The sequence below is a fragment of the Ambystoma mexicanum genome, chromosome 1p (genome assembly GCF_040938575.1).
Source record: "Ambystoma mexicanum isolate Mex_15411 chromosome 1p, UKY_AmexF1_1, whole genome shotgun sequence".
NCBI lineage: Eukaryota > Metazoa > Chordata > Amphibia > Caudata > Ambystomatidae > Ambystoma > Ambystoma mexicanum.
The window spans coordinates 284811177-284830616 of NC_090921.1; the positions used below are offsets into that span (position 1 = coordinate 284811177).

Genomic DNA, 19440 nt, shown 5'->3' on the forward strand with positions numbered 1-19440 from the left:
TTTAACAACCCTCACAACTAATCCAATGTGGGTTATGGGAAGGTCATATATGACATTTAGAGATGACATCCATTTAAGGAAATTCTTGCTAAAGGTTTGTGTAGTGCTTCCCCAGTATGGGAACAGTTCCAACGTATTCAATACTAGTTCAGGGAAGGTGTGTGCTAAGTGCAGCCACAGAAAACCATCTCTGTAGAACTTGATTAATGAGACTGTTCACTTTTCAATACCTTGCTTGATCACCTTTCCCTTTGTTCGTGGGAGGCACAAGTCTACATTTCTTCTCGTTGCTGGGTCCATCTACATAATCCCCACTCGCTCCCCAAGGATTTGTGCAGCAGCAAGAGCATATTTTATTTTTTTATTTATTTAATTTGCATTAATTTACAGCACACATAACCCAAAGGTCTAGGCGCTAGTTTCATTTATAACGCGCTCCGTTTTTTTCTTTTGAGCGCAGATCCGGGATTCAAACCTGTGTTTGCTCAGCGTGGTCTTGCTTTCAAGACCCGCATGTTGCCACAGATCTATCCTTCCGTCCGAAACCTTTACTGGCGGTGGAGTAAGAAAGCAAATCAGACGGGATTACATGAAATCCAGGCACCTTCGTCAACTTTAGAGTAGTTGAGGAAATACAACTTTGAAAGATCAATAAACTCAAGTATTCTTAGTACAGCATATTCCCTTTCATGCGACCTCTAAATTGGAACAGATGTTGCTTACAAGAGTTATGCAAATGTAAATCCTATTTAGTCTGCTGATCCATAACTATGGAAATCCTCATTTTCAACAGCTGATCATTTGTGGGATTAACTTCTGTTTAACAATACCTTGACTTTAGGAATGGCCTCACTCTGTAGCTTCAATTTAATTACGAATGTCTATCTTAAAACCTGTGCCACCAACATTAGAAATCTACCATAATGCTCTGCACTCTAAATGTTTCCTCGATTACAATTTGGCGATCTCAGCACAACATAAGATATGCACTACTTACTGTAAAAGCATTTCTGATGGTTGTAGCTGCTTAGATTCACATGCTGCTCACATGGTCCGACATCCAGTGGTAACCGCGGAGGATAGAATCTTGTCTTTCGAGAATCGAAAGGAGACGTTGACATGGGCGTGCCTGTAACACTATCCCTACGTGATGTGTAGTGTACCCAAGATCCCTCACGTGTCGAGGTCCCTCCGATTGTATTTTTTCTGCCGAGAGGGAGCCTTATGACTATCGTGAGTGTGTACAAAAAAGAGAGAAAGTGGTAAGACATCTATGTTCCTTCCATCCGAGCGGGGTGGAAGGGTGGGCGCAAGTGAATCTAAGCAGATACAACCATCAGAAATGCTTTTACGGTAAGTAATGCATATCTTCTGATGTTTGTTAATCTGCTTAGAATCACATGCTGTGCATAGACTAGCGAGCAGTACCCGGAGTTGGGAGGTGGGTTGTGAGAAGGAACAGTAGTGAAAAGATGTCTTAGTACTGCCTGTCCCACCTGAGAATCAGACCTAGAATGAGTGTCTAGGCAATAGTGTTTTGTAAAGGTGTGTGCAGAACTCCAGGTTGCTGCTTTGCAAATAGACTCAAGGGGAACATTTGCAATGAATGCTATGGATGCCACAGTGCCTAGAGTAGAATGTGCTCTAGTCTTGAAGGGCAGCTCTCTCTTAGCATGACTGTAGCAGAGTGTGATGCATTTGACAATCCACCTAGAGATAGTGGATTTGGAGACTGTCCTTCTCTTCCCGACGCCACTGAAACGAAAAACTGTCTTTCTTAGTAGTTGAGTTCTTTCCATGTAGAACATGGCAGCTCTGCGTACATCCAGTGGGTGCAGGGTTCTTTCTCCCAGGCTTGAAAGATTTTGAAAGAACGTTGGTAGTTCTATCGACTGGTTCACATGGAACTTGGAAATTAATTTAGGCGCAAACCTAGGGTGAGTGCGCAGAACCACCTTATCTTTGTGAACTGGTACAAAGGGATCTAGGATTGAGAGCGCTTGTAGTTCACTTACTCTCTTAATGGAGGTAATAGCTATTAAAAAAGCAGTCTTATAGGTGAGGTCTTTAAGACTTGCTTTGTGCATGGGCTCGAAAGGAGCCCCCATAAGCCTAGTCAACACCACGTTTAGGTCCCATCCGGGAGCCGGGTTAGAATTTGGAAGGGTGAATCCACTTCACTCCCTCCATGAAAGCTTTAATAACTGATATCTTCCACCATGACACTTTCTGTTGTGATGTTGTGTAGGCTGAAAGTGCACCTTTATGGAGTTAAAGACCAGGCCTGAGTCAAGTAAATGAGTTAGGTACAAAACAATGTGTGTGGGAGAGCAGTTAATCGGGTTAATGCTCTTTGAGTTGCACCATATAACAAACCGTTTCCATTTACTGGAATATCAATACCTAGTGTTCGGTTTTCTTGCTTCCCTGAAAATGTCCATACATCTGAGGGAGTTGCAGGTGCCCAAACTCTATGACCTCAGGAGCCAGGCTGCTAAGGTCAATGTCTGCGAGCATGGGTGAAGTGTCTCCCCTCTGTCTTGCGACAACATGTTGTACGGGCAAGGCAGTTTGACTGGAGGAGATGGGGACATCTCCATCAGATGAGCGAACCAGGGTTGGCGGGCCCACATGAGGGCCACCAGTATCATTGTGACTGGCTCCTGGTGCATCTTGTGCGCGGTCTTGTTGAGAAGGGGAGTCAGGGGGGGAAAAGCGTAGACACATTTCCTTGACCATGTTATCCAGAGTCCGTTCCCCTCGGATCGGTTCTGGGGGTACCCGGAGGCGTAATCTTGGCATTGAGTGTTCTCCAGAGTTGCAAACAAATCGATCTCTGGGAAGCCCCATTTTGCGAGAACGTTGGAGACGATGTCTCAGTGTAATCGCCATTCGTACTCCATGGGCAACGGGGAAGTCTCTGCTGAGTACGTCTGCCAGATGATTGAGTTGCCCCGGAACATGATGTGATAGCAGGAACATGTTGCGCTTGAGAGCCAACTTCCAAATGTTCTGGGACAGTTTGGACAGCCCTGGAGAGGGAGTGCCCCCTTGTTTGTTCAGATAGTACATGGCTGTGGTGCTGTCTGTGAGGATCAGGATCGTCTTCCCTTGCAGTTCGTCTGAAAAGCTTTTAGTGCTTTGAACAAAACCAACAGTTCCAACGGGTTTATATGGTTGGATGCTATGTCTGACGACCAAACTCTGTGCGCTGATTGTTGAAGCAGGTGAGCTCCCCACCCTGTAAGAGAAGCGTCTGTAGTTAGAGTGGTTCCCACTGCGGCGGTGGTGAAGGATTTCCCCTTCAAGAGGTTGTCCCTCGACCACCACTGCAGCGAGAAAACGAGGGCCGGCGAGACAACCACTAGATCGTCCCACTGTCCGCTGGCCTGACACCACTGGTTGTTGAGCCACTATTGCATTGGGCGCATGCGCATGTGAGGAACCAAGTAGATACATGACGCCATCATTCATAGCTTTGCGTACCGTCACCTCTCGACTGGCTACATACTGAGGGATTTGAAACATGTTTTGAACCCTCTCGTTTGAGGGGAAGACAAGGCTGTCCTTTGTTCGAATTAGAGCCCCTAGGACTGTTTGACCTGACTGGGGTCTAGGCTGGATGATTTCTTGTTGATGGAGAATCCCAGACTAAATAAAAGATCTATCGTCTTTTGAGTATTTGACAGACATGTTTCGTAAGAGTCCCCTGTTATGAGCCAGTCGTCGAGGAAAGGCTAGACCAAGATGGATTGCCTGCGCAGATGTGCTGCTGCCACTGCTAGTACCTTTGTAAATACCCTTGGTGCAGATGCTATGCCGAAGGGTATTACCTGCAACTGATGATGCTTGTCTTGTATCATAAATCTGAGGTATTTTCTGTGCGCTGGCAACATTGAAATATGAAAGTATGCATTTTTCATGTCCAGTGTTGCCATGCAACCCCCCTGTGATAGCAGTGGAATTACTTCCTGTAGATTGACCATGCAGAACTTTTGTGGCTTTACAAATGTGTTAGCTGGGCGCAGATCTAAAACAGAGCGCATGGTTAGATACTTTTTGGGTACAAGGAAGTACACTGAATAAATACCTTCTTTTACCTGTGACAGAGGTATGTTTTTTATGGCTCCTTTCTCTTGTACTGTCTCGACCTCCTGAAGAAGTATGCGAAGATGGTCTGGTGTCACTCGTCTTGGTCATGGAGGTCTGAATGTTGGAGACCAGTTGACCTCTATACAGTACCCGTGGGCCACTGTCTTTAGCACCCACTGATCTGTAGTTATCTGCTCCTATGCCTGAAGGAACGATGTTAGCCAGCCTCCGACCAGGGAGGCATGGGAGTGGACCCGAATCTTCGGGTTATTTTGGACCAGAGGCTGGGGAGGGCCTTTTCCACGACGCTAACCCCTTTGGGGATACGAGATGGTATATCCGCTGTTTCCCTGTGGAGAGTTCCAATTGTTTCCCGATGAGTATTGTTGAGGGAAACATTGGCCACAAAAAAGCTGTTTGGACCCAGATCCTCGTCTTGTGGAGGGTCTTTGTGTAATTTGGTCCAGTGTTTTCAGGGTTACATGCTCCTTTTTTACGGTCTCGAGGGCCTCATCGACCGCCTTCCCAAACAGGTTGGATTCTTCCACTGGTTTATTTGTAAGTGACGCTTGTGTCTCTGGCTTCAATCCAGAGTTCTGTATCCAAAGTGTTCTTAAGTATGCTTTGGTTCACCTGTCTGCCCTCAGTGACAGTGGTGAGGAGACTAATACGTAGAGGTTCGGGAACCTCCTGTATGCCTTCTTGTAGTAAGGCCCACTGAGCATCGGCGTAGCTGGCCAACAAGGTCGTGTTGTTGGCAATACGCGTTGAAAATGCTGATGCGACCGTGACCCTATTCCCAAGGGCGTAGAGTTGTCTACCTTCCTTATCGGGGGGTGCCTTGCCGGTTGACAAAGGGACTCCTGCTCTCTTTCTTGTAGTAGTCACCACCAGAGAGTCTGGGGTGGAGTGACCTCTGATATACAGAGGGTCCGAGGGAGAAGGACGAAAGAGTTTTTCTATTCTTGGGTTAACACCTCTTGTGAGAGCAGGTGTTGATAAGGAGGGAGCCAGGCGTTTCTTAATTGAATTGAGGAGAGGAATAGCCTGGCTGGCCGGCGGCTTCTCCTGGAGGATGTCCTCCACGAAGTCAGCTTCAGGGACAGCTTCATCTGTTGCAATCTTAAAGTGTTCAGCTGTTTTACGCAAAATTATGTTGAACGTCAATTGATCATCCACTGGCGATGATTGTTGTCTAGTGGGGGTGGACAGGGGGGAATCCAGAGACAGGGCATCAGGATCTTGTGGATCTGGAGACTGCCATGGTTGAGGGTCACCCACATCTGGGTTCTCCTCCCAGCTCTCTATGTGATCATGCATGTCCTCAGGGTTGATGAATTCCTCATCCTGAGTGTCTGCAGGAATGTCTTCTTCAGTTAGGTGTTAGTTCTATATCCTCTTCCAAAGAGGGGTCAAAAAGCCTTGGGAATTTTGCTTTGGGGTCCACAGGGCTCTCATCCCTTGGCCAACTTGGTGTGGGTTAGTCTGAACAGGAAAAAAAACAGTCCAGCCTTTCCATGCAGTTTTCAAATTTCTCTCTAGTCCAAACCGAAGACCTACAATTATCTAGAAGTGGAAAAGGGTCCTGAACAAGCTCATCCGTCGTAAAACGTCGAGATTTTTGTCTCAATGTCAAAGATAGCACTTTTCCGTAGGCCTCGGAGCATCCCTGGACTGCCGTTTCTGAGAATCGGCTGAAACAATCCTTGCTAAGCTTTCGGCGACGTCCTCCTCAGACGGGAGGTGTGTAGCTTGAACCTGCGATTGCGAGGGAGTCTTTCGGCGGAGCCGGGGCCTTGTCTTTGGTGGCAGCCTTTTTCGGCGGTGCCGTCTTCGGCGGAACCGGAACCCTATCGTCGCCGGACACCTTCTTGTGATGCGTCTCGACGGAACCTGGTATATTAGGGGTAGCGCCCTTGGTCTTTGATGGCCTGGTCGCTAGGCGCATATGTGGCTGCGGGGAGGGCTGCCGATCCCGACGGTCGGCGGGTGCCGCCAGAACTTCCGGTGTACCCATTGGCGCTGAAGTCTTCTTCGACTTGGCCGTGTGTTCAGTGCTGTGTACATGTTCGTCTTTGTCGCCAGGGTGTGACTTCCCCATAGCAGTGCCTAAGCCTTGCCTAGCGGGGCCGGGGACAGATGATGCGGAACGCAAGCATTCCGTCCAAAGGTCAACAACCTCCGGTTCGGATGTCTGATCGTGACTCTCGCCGTTGCCACATTCGGTGGCTGCAGCAGCGGGAGAAAACTCTGCCTTCGACATACCATAGGCCGCCCACTGCTTGACTTTACGCTCCTTTAATGGCTTAGAACAGAGAAGCTTAAAAGCCGCACATCCTTCCTCCTGGTGATCGAGGGGCAAGCACCGGTTGCACCGTCTGTGCTTATCTTTCCAAGGAAATTTGCGCTTACAAATAAGGCAAAACCTAAATGGAGTCCTCTCCATAGCTGAGGAGGGGTAGAGTGACAAAGACCAAAAGGGAAAGAGGAAGGAAAGGGAAAGATATTCTCAGATAGTACGGAAATGTCCACCCCGACCCCACTCTCCCTACTGTGTAGGCTGGCGGAAGGCCTGGTCACGTGGTCGCCAACGCAGACTGGACCACCGTCGAAGTTCTGAGGTTTTTGGCGGAGATCTGTAACAGCCGTCGAAATAAGGAACGGATAGGGTGATCTGAATTATTTTATATAACTATTCGACCAAAGGTCGAGGGGACAATAAGCAATGTCTTTGACGAGCTCCGCATAAGGCGACCAGTATGCTCGGCGAAAAACAATCTGAGGGACCTCGACGCGTGAGGGATCTTGGGTACACTGCACGTCACCTAGTGATAGTGTTACAGGCACGCACATGTCGACGTCCCCTTTCGATTCTCGAAAGACAAGATGCAATACTCCGCAGTTACCACTGGATGTCGGACCATATGCACACCATGTGATTCTAAGCAGATAAACATCAGAAAACTAATTATTTCCCATTTTTGGCATTTCCATTTTTTTAAATGACTTTTTTGGGCTGCACTTCAACTTTGAATCAGTGTTACTCAACCAGTACAACTTAATCAGTTGGGTTTATTTATGCGCATTTGTCGACCTAATAAGTTTTGGGAAAAATTACCTTTTTCTACTTTGGGGGGCTCGAAAGATGCCTAATCTAGAAAGTCGCAACTAGAGACTCTGTTGCATAGCATCCAACAAGAAGGTGGGAGTTTGTGGTGACCGAGCTGTGTAGTGGCATCATTTCTTTGAGTCTCACCCCGAGATATAGCGACGCCTTCTTAAACTGGCCCGTATGCCAAGTCGAGACAGTCTGCCCTCGTGGTTCAACATCAGAGTTGCGCCTGCTGAGATGTCCAGATAGCAGACAAGCACCAGTCTTTTAAGTACTGCATATGAAGGGAGCCCCTCCCCAAACATTGGGCCAAAGATGTCTAACAAAATGTGCTCATCAGCATTGGTCAGCGCAAGCTGCAATAGATTGTTCGAGGAGCTAAGGCAGATCTGGCAGTTGAAGGTTGATTTCTCAAGAGGTGTGGAAGGCAGGTCAATCTTCCCACTTGCAGCAGGGAAGAGGGACCAACACACTCCACGGTGTGGCAGAGTTATTTTATTTATTTCATATTTGTATAGCGCCACAACGCCACAGGACTCAGAGCGCACACAGAAAACAATGTAGACAAGACAAGACAAGAGCAAACAAGAATTTGAGAATACATCCCTCTACCTTGGAGCAATAAGGCACAATTAAAAGGACCATGACAACCGCAAGCCCGATTGTATATATAGGGCTGGTGGCTGCGTTGAAGCCCCTTATGGGATAAAAAGTGTTAAAAATATTCCGGCAAACCCCATGAAGCATATCTTCCTGTATTAAGAAACTCAAAGGGGGAGTCAGGAACCAAGCCTCAGAGGCCTATCAGAGAAAGGTGGGTTTGATGCAATACATGCTAGTGACATTTCAAAACAAACTGCAACGGTAGTGTGACATCTTTCCGAACATATGTGTTTATCATAGGTCTCAGTGTATAGTCCCCATTTTGTGTTTAAAGCGTCTCAGTGTTAATGTTTGCATAGTTTTATCTATTATTTTTAGACAAGCTCTTTCCTCTGAAAGAGTTGTTAAATAACCCCAGATATATGAACTTGTGTACCTCTTCTATATTTCTTTCTCCTAAATACCATTTAAATTATTTTTGTTACTAACGCACATCGCCTTTGTGTTTTCAATGTTTATTTCCAATGAGATCACCTCTGAGTAATTGCAGAGAACCGTCAAACTATCTGGCAGACCCACCCAAGTCTTATCTAGCATGTCTAGATCTTTGTGCTTATAACCCGCCGTAAGCCCGCAGGCATCAGGGCGCGGGGAGCGCAGGGCAGGAAGGAACCATATAAAGTTGAAATCTCAAAATGGTAAACAGTGTCTACTCTACTCTGGGGTGAGCAATGAGGTATTTCGAGGCTATTGAAATAAGAACGTTTTCAAAGCCTTCCTGAAGCTAAGGTAGTTTTCTTCTTGTCTTCGTAACTGGTAACCCGTTCCAATATTTAGCCGCCTTAACTGGGAAAGATCTACACCTTCCCGTTGCCAGTTTAGCCTCTGGTATGTTTAGGAGGCCCGTGTCTGCTGATCTTAGGCATCTTTGGGGCACATGCTAAGAGAATTGTTTCTTGAAGTAGGCTGGTGCCTCCCCAAAAAGACATCTGTGGACTATCGTCATTGACTTAAACCTAACTCTATCCTCTATTCTGAGCCAATGTAGTTCCTTTCTTCCTTCTGATTTATGCTCCCTTTGTTTTTCCTTTTTAATGATGCGAACCACATCATTTTGCATTTCTTGGCATTTTGTCAGCTCTCATTTAGAGGCTCCCACTAGCAATGCATTGCCATAATCTAAACGGGACAGCAAGATTGCTCTTGCTATAGAAGCCGAGTTAGTCTCACTTATAAAGGGTCTAATTGCTCTCAAAAGGCCCAGGTAGTACACATTATTTTTGTACAGATAGTTAACCTGAGCCCCTGACACTAGTGAGGCTTCTACCATCATACCCAGGGTTTTTACCCTAGTTACTACTGGGATGGTGGCTTCTTTGATATGGAAAGTCTTATAATGGGAATCCAACTTCGACCTGGCCTGGTTTGAGCTAAAAACCATTAACTCGGTTTTTTTGTTATTTAAACACATCCAGTGCCTGTGCATCCAAGTATCAATGATGTTGTAGATTTCCTCAATTTTTGTGCTATCAGCTGCATAGTCTCCAGTTAGTTCGAAGATCAGCTGCATGTCATTGGCGTAATTGGTGAAAAACACGCCGATGTTTTCTAGCAGAGAACAGAGACTTCTTATGTAGAGGTTAAAAAGAAGTGGAGACAAGCTGGCTCCCTGGGGAACTCCAAACAGTATTGGGGTTGCTTCTGAGGAATTTTCACCCCACTGTATTCTCGCCTTCCTATCCTTCAAGAAGGAGGCAAGCCAAGCCTGTGCTTTTGACAAGCATAACCAAGTCATCAGCGAACCCAGGCTAGTCAACTTTATTTCCCTGCAATCAATGGGCGGTTAGATGCTGGCTTATTTAAGGGTTGTATCTAAATCTGCAAAACATAGGGTGAATAGGCAGGGACCCATTTAGAATGTTCTTTGTTAGTAAACGTTCCTGTGTGATCCAATCTTATTCTGACTTTATCCATATGTAATAGCATTATTAATTCAAGTAGCTCTTTGGCTAATGCCAAACTACAGAGCTTAGGCATAAGCGACCCCAAACAATACAGTCGAAAACTGCAGAAAACCCCACAAACATGTGAGGATATATACTTTGTTGAAGTTAAGTAGCAATAATTGCACTTCCTAATATAAAGTGATCAGGACAATAAATTGTGGAATTGAATTTTCCCCTTTTATAGATTTGTATTTATCGAGCTTTTATCCAAGTCTCGGGGAGTATGGATGTTTTCACAATATTGCCATAGAAAGTACAAAGAATGTTATGGCTAATCACTGGATGGGCTTTTATCAACAAATAAAATAAAATGTATTCCATGAATAAATTCACATAGTAAAGAACACAGAGTAGGTATTCTTCCATAATGTGCCAAAGGAGATGCATACAGAAACGGCAGCAGTGCGCTCTGCTTCTAGAAACAGAAACTGTTAGATAAGTAATCTTAGAAGGTAAAACCAGGACATGAATAATAGGGACAACTTCTGCCTATACCATGCCATGGTTTCTGAAGGGGTGTGAATGATCAGAATTCATTTCTCAGATCCTCTCCCCTACCACCTAACAAAGTGCATTTGGCCATAAAACTTTTCGACGACCAGCTGGGAAGATGGGGAACAAGTGCATGGTTTGGATGGAAGTTTTGCTTATCAGCATGGCGCAATGGGGTGCAGACCGCCACAGGGGACTTGGGCTAAGATGCTTTGCTTATTACCATGAGCTGGAGGGGATTATTAATGCCACATAGGACTCGGGGATCAGATCATCATTGAGCAGTGCAGATCATTAAAGGGAAAAGAAGCACAGATTGTCACAGGGAGCAGGTTTGCTGATAGTGGGGAGAAGAAAAGTTACTTACCAACTGGTAACGTTCTTTCGACTGGATGTTCCTCCAACGTATTCCACATCTTTGACATGTAATGTCCACAGCTGTGCACTTCGGAAACTTTTTCGGCAGAGGGCATCCTGCATTGATGGCGTTGGGTCGATGTCCCTCGAAGGCCTCCGTGGAGGGCGACGTCACCGGATGTTATACATAGGACGCACAGCTTCCGTAGCCTCAGTTTAAGTATTTTCCCCCAGAACGTGTGGCACCAGTCTCATGCCTGCTTGACTGCACATAGCCCTGCAGAAACGTTAGCTGCAATCGCATAGGAAATTCTCCAGAGGGGCAGGCTGGGAGGGCGAAGTGGAATACGTTGGAGGAACATCCAGTCGAGAGAACGTTACCAGTTGGTAAGAACTTGTTCTTCGAACGGATTGTGTCCTCCAACGTATTCCACATCTTTGACAGACTCCCAAAGCAGTACCAGAAAGTGGAGGAGGGAAAATAATTTAGAGTACCCAATCAGATGGCGGAATAAAGAACCACTTTACCAAAGGCCATATACTGACCATGGACTGTATCCAGGGAGTAATGCTTAACAAAAGGTGTGGAGTGAAGCCCATGTAGCGGCATCACAAATATTCCTAATAGGGAACACCCCGCTGGAGGACGGTAGAAGTAGCCACGCCCCTAGTGGAATAAGCTTGCAACCCTTCAGGAGGGTCCTTACCCGCCAATCGGTAACACTCCGTAAAGGTGAGGATAATCCACCTGGACAAGGTCTGTTTGGTAACAGCCTGGCCCAGCATATCCTACAAAGAGTTGATTGTCACTCTGACCCTGGACATCCTAGAAATGTAAAAGCTCAGAGCTCTCCTAGGATCCAACCGGTGGAGTTGCTCCTCTTCCTTACCAGGATGAGGAGGCGGATAGAAAGATGGGAGAACCACCTTCAGACAAGCGCTTAAAGATAGACAGCACCGCCAGGTAACCCTTAATGGTACCCACTTGAAGGCCCCTGTGGGCCAATGAAAGTAAGAAAGACAAAAATCTAGGAACGAAGCAATGAAAAAGATCAACATTGTGACCTCTGCACCAGTCGCCTACGGTACAGGGATTATGTTGCAGGCCGCTTGGCCGAAAGCAACACCTCCATCACGTCATCCGGGTGGTCCCAATCCTTATACCTCAACCTTTCAGATACCAAGCATGAAGGTTGAGAGTCTTGACCTCTGGATGGCGAACCTGACCCCCCCCCTCGCACAAGAGCAGTTCCTCTCGGTAGGAAAGACAGCGTGGAGGGCAGATGGACATTTCCAGAAGGTCCGGGTACCACACTCTCCTGGCCCAATCTGGAGCAATTAGGATCATGTGGGAACCGAACCTCTGCAACACTTGAGGAATGATGGGGACTGGAGGAAACGCGTACAGTAGAGGGAATGACCAAGCCACTATGAACGTGTCTCCTAAGGGTCCTCTCAGAGGAAATTTCCCTTGAGCAGAATCTCTCATACTTTCGGTTGACACTAGTGGCAAAGAGATCCACTTGTGGGGTTCCCCAAAGGGCAAAGATCTCCAGAAGGACTTCCTGAGCCAACTCCCACTCGTGAGAGATTGTGCTCTGCCTGCTCAGAGCGTCCGCCGCTGCATTTTCGTCTCTGGCCAGATGAACTACCGAGATCAAAATTCCCTGTTGGATGGCCAAGATCCAGAGCTGCATTGCCTCTCTGCACAACGGGAGTGACCCCACCCCCTTCTTTTTTGTTGAGGTAATGTATGGCCACTGTCTTGTCCGTCATGATCAGGACACTCTTCCCCCGCACAGATGGCAGAAAAGCCTTCAGGGCTAGCTTGATGGCCCTCAGCTCTAACAGGTTGATGTGGAGGTTGGACTCCGACGGAGACCAACGACCGCTGGCGGTCAAGTCGTTGGCATAGGCGCCCCATCCTGTGAGGGAAGCATCCGTCACTACAGTCAAACCTCAGGTAATTTCTGTGCTTGGGATGAATCGGTACATGAAAGTAAGTATCCTGTAGATTCAGAGACACCAACCAATCCTGAAGTTGAAGGGCCTGGAGGACTTGAGAAAGAGTAGCCATCTTGTTCAACCAATGCAAGTCCAGGATGGGTCTCACTCCCCCGTCTTTCTTTGGGATCAAAAAATAAGGGGAATACCATCCCTTGTTCCTCTCCGCTACAGGCACAAGTTCTATAGCGCCTTTCTCCAGCAGGGTTAAGATTTCCTGCACAAGGAGCAGATCTTGAAGCTTCAAAGAGTTTCCCCGGTGGATTGTCGTGAGGCCATGGGTAGGAAGGGAAGGCAGTAGCCAAGGGGTATCATGTCCAGAACCCACGCATCCGAAGTAATGGCTCGCCACTCTTCGAGATGCTGAGCTAGCCTGCCCCCAACCGGCGAACCATAGGACATGGCCTCATGACTGTTTTGTAGCAGCTGCAGCAGTGCCTGAAGGCAGAGACAGCGGCCTGAGCGGCTTTCGCACCTCTATTTCCCCGTCCACCACGGGTACTTTTTCTCTGGCGCCCCTCTCGTTCCACCAGAGGAGGAGTAGTAACGAAAAGAACCTCGCCTCCACTGCTGTCCCCTAGGACGAAAAGGCAGAGGTTGACGCACAGCTGCGCTTTAAGATTTTGCCACAGCTTTCAAGGTCTGCAACCTCTCAAGGCTCTCGTCAGCCTTGTTGCCAAACTAATGTGCGCCATCAAAATCAGACTTTCGCAACCACGCAGATCTGCGTATAACGGCCATGGACCGACTAACACTGTCAGCCGTATCCAAACCCGACTGAAGGGATTTGCACATGGCATCCTTTGACGTCTTGCACAAGAGCAAGGAACCCATCCCTTTGCTCCCCCCTCGGGAATATGCTCAGCCGCTAAAGAAACAGTTCCACAGAGTGTGTGAGAATCTTGCTAAAGCACAAGTGGAGTTGGCCGATTTCAATGCCATGCTCCCCGCATAAAATACATTCCTAGCCCAACTGTCGAAGCGTTTGTCGTCCCTATCAGGAGGGATGGATGGTACGGTACGCTGCCTGCCTCGAGGTGGCCATAGCCGCCTGAACCACCAAACTCTCGGGAGTGGGGTGAGTGGATAAATAGCTGGGGTCGCTAATGGAAGGGCGGTACTTTGTCAATGATTTATTAACAGCTGGAAGAGATTCCGGTGACTGCCAAGCAGCTGCCACCCTTTTCTGTAAGGTGAAATGAAACTAACACCGGGTCAGAGGACGGACCTTGATCTAAAATGTCTGTTAGATCATCCTGCAAGAAGTCTTCAGGAGGACTGGACCAGCCCAGATACTCCGAGACCCTAGCCATGAGAAACCTGTACGAAGACTCAGCATGAGCCCCAGGCTCAGGCCTACCAAATTCCACTTCCGGAGAAGTATCCAACCCACTGGCATCATGAAGGGTTTGCCTCAACTCCTCCGATTGACTGTCTCCAGAAAAGACAGGAGCCACATCATGCTCTACAGGGTCCACAAATTCAGACATTTCTTCCTCTTTATATGTCATCTAGAGGAAGTTGAAACACTGGCGTGGGGACAGAAGAGGGCCTGCAGTCCTAAACTGGCCTCATAGACTTTGTCGTAGCCTTCCTTGGAGAATCCACCAAATCAGGGTACACCAATGGGAAATTGCAGGCAAAAACACCTGAAGGCACTGAAGGCTTTGACGCGGTAAGCGTTGACCACCTCGGCGCTGTGAGCGCCGAAGGCTTTGGCGTCGACACTGGTGCGGACGGCGCCGTGGGCTGGTAAGACGGCAAAGCGTTGACGTCCAAGTTGGACAGACACGGTGCCGACCGAGTCGACGCCGGCTTCAAGCTCTCAGCAGGTTGCAGCGGTCTCGCTGGAGACGAGGACCGTGACCTGGAAGCATGTCTCTTGCGACTATCCGAAGCCTTGTCCGAACCGGACCTCGAAGGTTCCTGGTGCGAGTCGCATCACGGACCCGAGCCCGAAGGTGTGGGAGCCACGGTACAAGACCGTTCCTTGCTGGCTTCGTGAGAAGGCGTACCCGGAACCGTGCCCTGCAATTGAAATATCGGCAACATCTGCTCCTTAAAGGCAGCCCATTCCTCCGGAGTCAAGGACTTAGTCAGGCATGCCACTTTCCTCACGGCTCCATCCTCTGAGGAGGACGGGGAAGTGTACCGGAGACGGCGCTTCCGAGAACGCCGCAACGAAGAAGAATGGCAGGAACCACTCCGGGACCGAGAACCCCGGGCCTCCTCCTGACACGGAGAGTCACCCCTCGAATCGTCGGTGGACACCCCTTTGGTTTTCGATTTAGAAGTACGGGACTTCCTGGGCTTAGGACCCCTACCTACCTGGAGCTTCCCCTTACGCTCCCGCAAGTCCTTGGCAGTCAGCGACTGGCATTTTGAACAGTCGTCTGTGTCGGGACTCTCGCCCAAGCACCACAAACAAACGTGATGTGGGTCGGTGATCGACATTTTCAACTTGCAGTCCATGCAGGTCTTGAAGCCAGACAGCAGAGTCGGAGGGGTCGAAGGAAAAGACATCTCTGCGATGAAACACACGAGGTACACCGAGTTCTCAAAGCAAACATGTTTGCGGAAAAAACAGAACTGAGGCTACGGGCGCCGTGCGTCCTATTTATAACATCCGGTGACGTCGCCCTCGACGGAGGCCTTCGAGGGACATCGACCTAACATCATCGACGCAGGACGCCCTCTGCTGAAAACGTTTCCGAAGTGCACAGCTGTGGACAGTACATGTCAAAGATATGGAATAGGTTGGAGGACACAATCCATTCGAAATACAGTTTCTGAACATTACACTATGTTTTTGTTAAGTTTATGAAGTTGCAAGATAGAGAGGAGCTGTGCCGATAGCAACGAGGAGGTGCCGATCATCATGATAGGTTGTCTACAAAGACCACCACATCTACACATTTAGGATCAGCATGGGGAATGCCGATCTTCCTGGAGTGAGCTGAAATGAAAAACATCATTAGGCAGTGGGAGATGGCCAATGCAGCTCTTCAGAGCAAGTTCTGGGTGAGATGATCATTACTGGGGAGACTGGCTAACCCACTATCATTCTCTGATGGCATGTGAGAAATACACATCGGTACATGGGTGAAGGAGGGCAGAGTGCACATTCTTTACCTTAATGTGATGAGAAGGTTTTTTGTGTGTTTTAATAAGAGGTGGCAACCAATCCTTTTTTGGCAGAATGCCAACCCTTCGATACAAAACAAAATGCGTTGTTTCAAGGTCTGAAAACAGCTGGCCTTCAAATAGGACACTTACTGATTTCAGCAGCACAATACTCCATGAAGGATCCAGAGAATGAACTGCAGCCTGCAAGACAAGAATAAGTGAGTGACAGTGGCAAGTTGAGATGCATCATTAACAGCAGTGACCACTACCACCATGGCAACCTCCAGCATTATCTATTCCTTTAGCCACATGAAGATCATTCTAAACAGAGGTCAGTAGCACCCACAACATCCTAGAGACCTCCAACATCATCAGTCGTATATAATCCTGCACAATTCATTGACAACTGTGGACCATACTGTTAGGGAGAATTCTCTGTAAAGGCTAATTTCCCAAACCTAGTGAGTCCCCCAGCAGCTTTGCTGGATTTTTGGGGTTTATTTTTTTCTCCTGCTAAGAGTGAGACTCTTTTCCTCCCACTCTTAGACATGATTTGAGGTGTTCCTTTGACGTTGTATGTGTTTTATGGGCTATGGGGTCCTTTACCCCATAGGGCTTCATGTGTTTTTGGTATGTGGGTTACACAGCACTCTCCGTGCCGTAACCCAGGGGTGTCACAGCAACCCCCAAACATAGACTCCATACCCTGGGACTGACTACTGTCTCCCAGGGCATGTAAAGTCACCATTGGCTTTACTAGTCTCAAATTGTGAACAGAACCAGTACAAACCATCATATTGTGGACATACTGGTCGGGGCAATTCGATTGCCCCAGGGTCTGTTGTCCGAGGGGGCACTGTTCAGTCCCCCCCCCCAACTGAGTTTTGGCTGGTGGCAGTGGATACTACTTTTTATATTCGACCGCGAATATATTCCTATGGGATTTTCCCATTGTTCGAGGCTACCACTTTTTAATATAGCCTCGAACATACCGCCGGTTTATTAAATTAATATGAATTCACCGGTTGGTAATTTTTGCCGAAACTTAGAGCCCTTTGTTCCACTTTTTGGTGGGCTTCTCCACAGAAGCCTCCAAAAGTGGTGCCACTCTGTCTGGGTACCACAGGGGGCGTGGGAGGGGGTTTAGGCACCCTGGACTGAGTTGCCTCTGCAACTCAAGTCGCACTCTTGTGTGCATTTTTGACTGACAGCTAGGCTGAATTAATGGGGGTTTTCTGCATAAAAGCAGGGCTTTGGGGACTGGAACTTCAGAAGTCGCCACAGGACCTAAGGAATCCGATGAGGGAAAAGCCGAGCCGACCTGCAACGATGACACCACCGGTGGAGCCCTGCGGAACCGTCTCACCACTTTTCCCGACGACAGAGGAGATCTCCAGCCCGGAGAGTCTTCTTCCTTTGACTGGTGGGGATAACCAGTTTGCCCGTCTTTTCGCCTTCCTGGACCATCTTGTGGCCACCTTGCCCGTGCCAAGCACCCCAGCAACCGGAACACCACGGATCACCACTACCGCGAAGAACAGGGTGGTACCTGTAACCGGGAAACTCTTCTTCCCTGGCAGCGCAACGACCTGCAGCTTTCCTCCACGTCGAGACCTCCTCTTCCTCTGGACGAAACACTGACTTGCGCCCGCTGCCAGGAACAACTGCCCCCACTGGAGCGTTCTTCCCACTTTCAGGTACTGTGTCCCGCCTGGCTTCCCTTGCGACAGATCGTTCGGGGTAACAGTAAATCCTCGACTTTCTAACCTGGGCTAGCCTGAGGCCTGGTAACTAACTTTTCAGGACTTAATCTCAATCTTTCGTGAACTTTCTACAAAGACTCTTTGGGCATAACCCCACTGTGTGATCCTGGACACATTTCGCTTGCTCTCTCTAAGAGTGGGTCTGGCATTTGAACTTCCTTGCTCCCCAGTAGACTTTGCCTAACCTGCCTCACTGTGGTTCTTTGAAAAGTATTAAGATTTGTGTGCTTGCATAACTCTGCCTTTTCCCCTCCCTTTTTAATAACTTATTAGAGTGCCATCTTATGTTAAGCGCTCACCTCTGTCTGAAAATAAGTGGTGTTTCTCATTAAGACTTGTCTAACAAATAACTAGGGTTGTATATATATAATAGTGACTGCGTGTTGAATTTAGTTATCTCTCTTTGTGCTAGTGTAATTTACAAGTGTGTCTTTAAATAAATAATTATATACTTTTACACCAAAGCTCTGGTCAGTGTTTGCTTGTGCTACTGTGTCTCTGTACCTATTGTGTATACTCTATATACTTCCTAACTCATCTTGAGAGAAGTCTGACTGCTCAGCCACAGCTACCAGGTAAATCTGGGTGATACAGACTGCTACCAATTGGGTTTACTGCCAACCACCTGTAGTCCTAAATTTTTTGCAGTGGTCCCTAAGGGAACTTCACAGGTTTCTGCCTAACACGTACCCAGCACCTCCCTGCAGACTTCGTCTAACAGCAGTATTGCATATTATGGTCAATATCCTATCCCTAAGCGTCTGGACAACGCCAGCATTACCAGTTTTTCCCTTTACCCTGAAGAAGTCATTGCAAGGTGCAAACCACAGTCGCTAACCATCTCCTAGACCTTTTCTAAAACCAACCTGTCGTGTTAGGTATAATTTATCACCAAGTCAGACCATACACTCTGCTTGGTATTGTGAGAGCAGCCAGACTTTACTCTTAGGAGGGGAGCAGGGTGGTCACTGTGAGAAATCAGAGGTGATCATCCCAAAGACCCTGGCCAGAGACCCTTCTCATGTGGCATGGGGCAGGCAGACGCTTCCTGATCCTGACACTGGGGGTGGTGTTCTGCAGGAGGATCACATGGGAGGGGACACAGATCAAGAGAATTGGGAGAACCCTCTAACTTACCTAATGATCCCACGGTCTTAATGGCCTATTGGAAAATTGAGTTCTTTGATGTAAAAAGGAACACGAATATTAGGGACTTAAAATCCCATAATGCTCTAGGTACTGGGACGAGGAAGAGGGGATCAGAGGTGCAGAATTGTACTGTGCAGTCTAGTGATTTTAATGACCCACAACTGAGCAGCAGTTTTGAATATTTAAAGCCCCTTCAGGTGCAGACCATTAGAAAGCAGTAGTGGAACCAGAAAGACAATGATGCCGCAGCCACCGCTGTGTTTGTAGCGGGACGCGGTGCAGAGAGAGTCCTAGAAGTTAAGACACTGAAGAGCAGAGGACGCGCAGTGGGGAGCGGCGCTGTGGCTGTCTGTCCCTTGGAGAGATAAGCTCTCCTGAGCTGCCGTCCAACGCCGGTGGTTGGCATTCACCGGAGCATGTGAGGAGCGAGGCAGACTTCCTTTTCGAAAGGCACGGGCTGCGGGAGTGTGACAGTAGCTGTCAGACGCCCAGAACCCAACGAGAAAAGCTGAAGCAGCAGCAGCGGATCGATCGGAAGCTCAGGGAAAGACTAGCGAGTTGGCCTTCAGTAGGTATCCCCGGGCCGATCTGCAACAGACCGCGGGCTACCAGAAACCCTTTTGAATACTGAACTAATGAATTAAAGCAATTCCGGCATGTTATTCATACTGAGAGAAAGCAAGTGGAGAAGAATGTAATCTACAGGCAATTATTAATAAAAGGGGATGCAGCTTTC

At 47.9% G+C, this 19440-nt stretch overlaps 1 protein-coding gene across 2 annotated transcripts in view; it reads right to left on the bottom strand.

Annotated features, from left to right (window-relative positions):
• The window catches only part of PWWP3A (PWWP domain containing 3A, DNA repair factor), a 653378-nt gene that overhangs the window by 101775 nt on the left and 532163 nt on the right, over positions 1-19440 (bottom strand). For both annotated transcript variants that reach the window (XM_069646781.1, XM_069646772.1), the window contains exon 11: positions 15943-15993. In XM_069646781.1, the coding sequence (XP_069502882.1) occupies positions 15943-15993 (51 nt within the window). The remainder of the gene's footprint in view (positions 1-15942; positions 15994-19440) is intronic.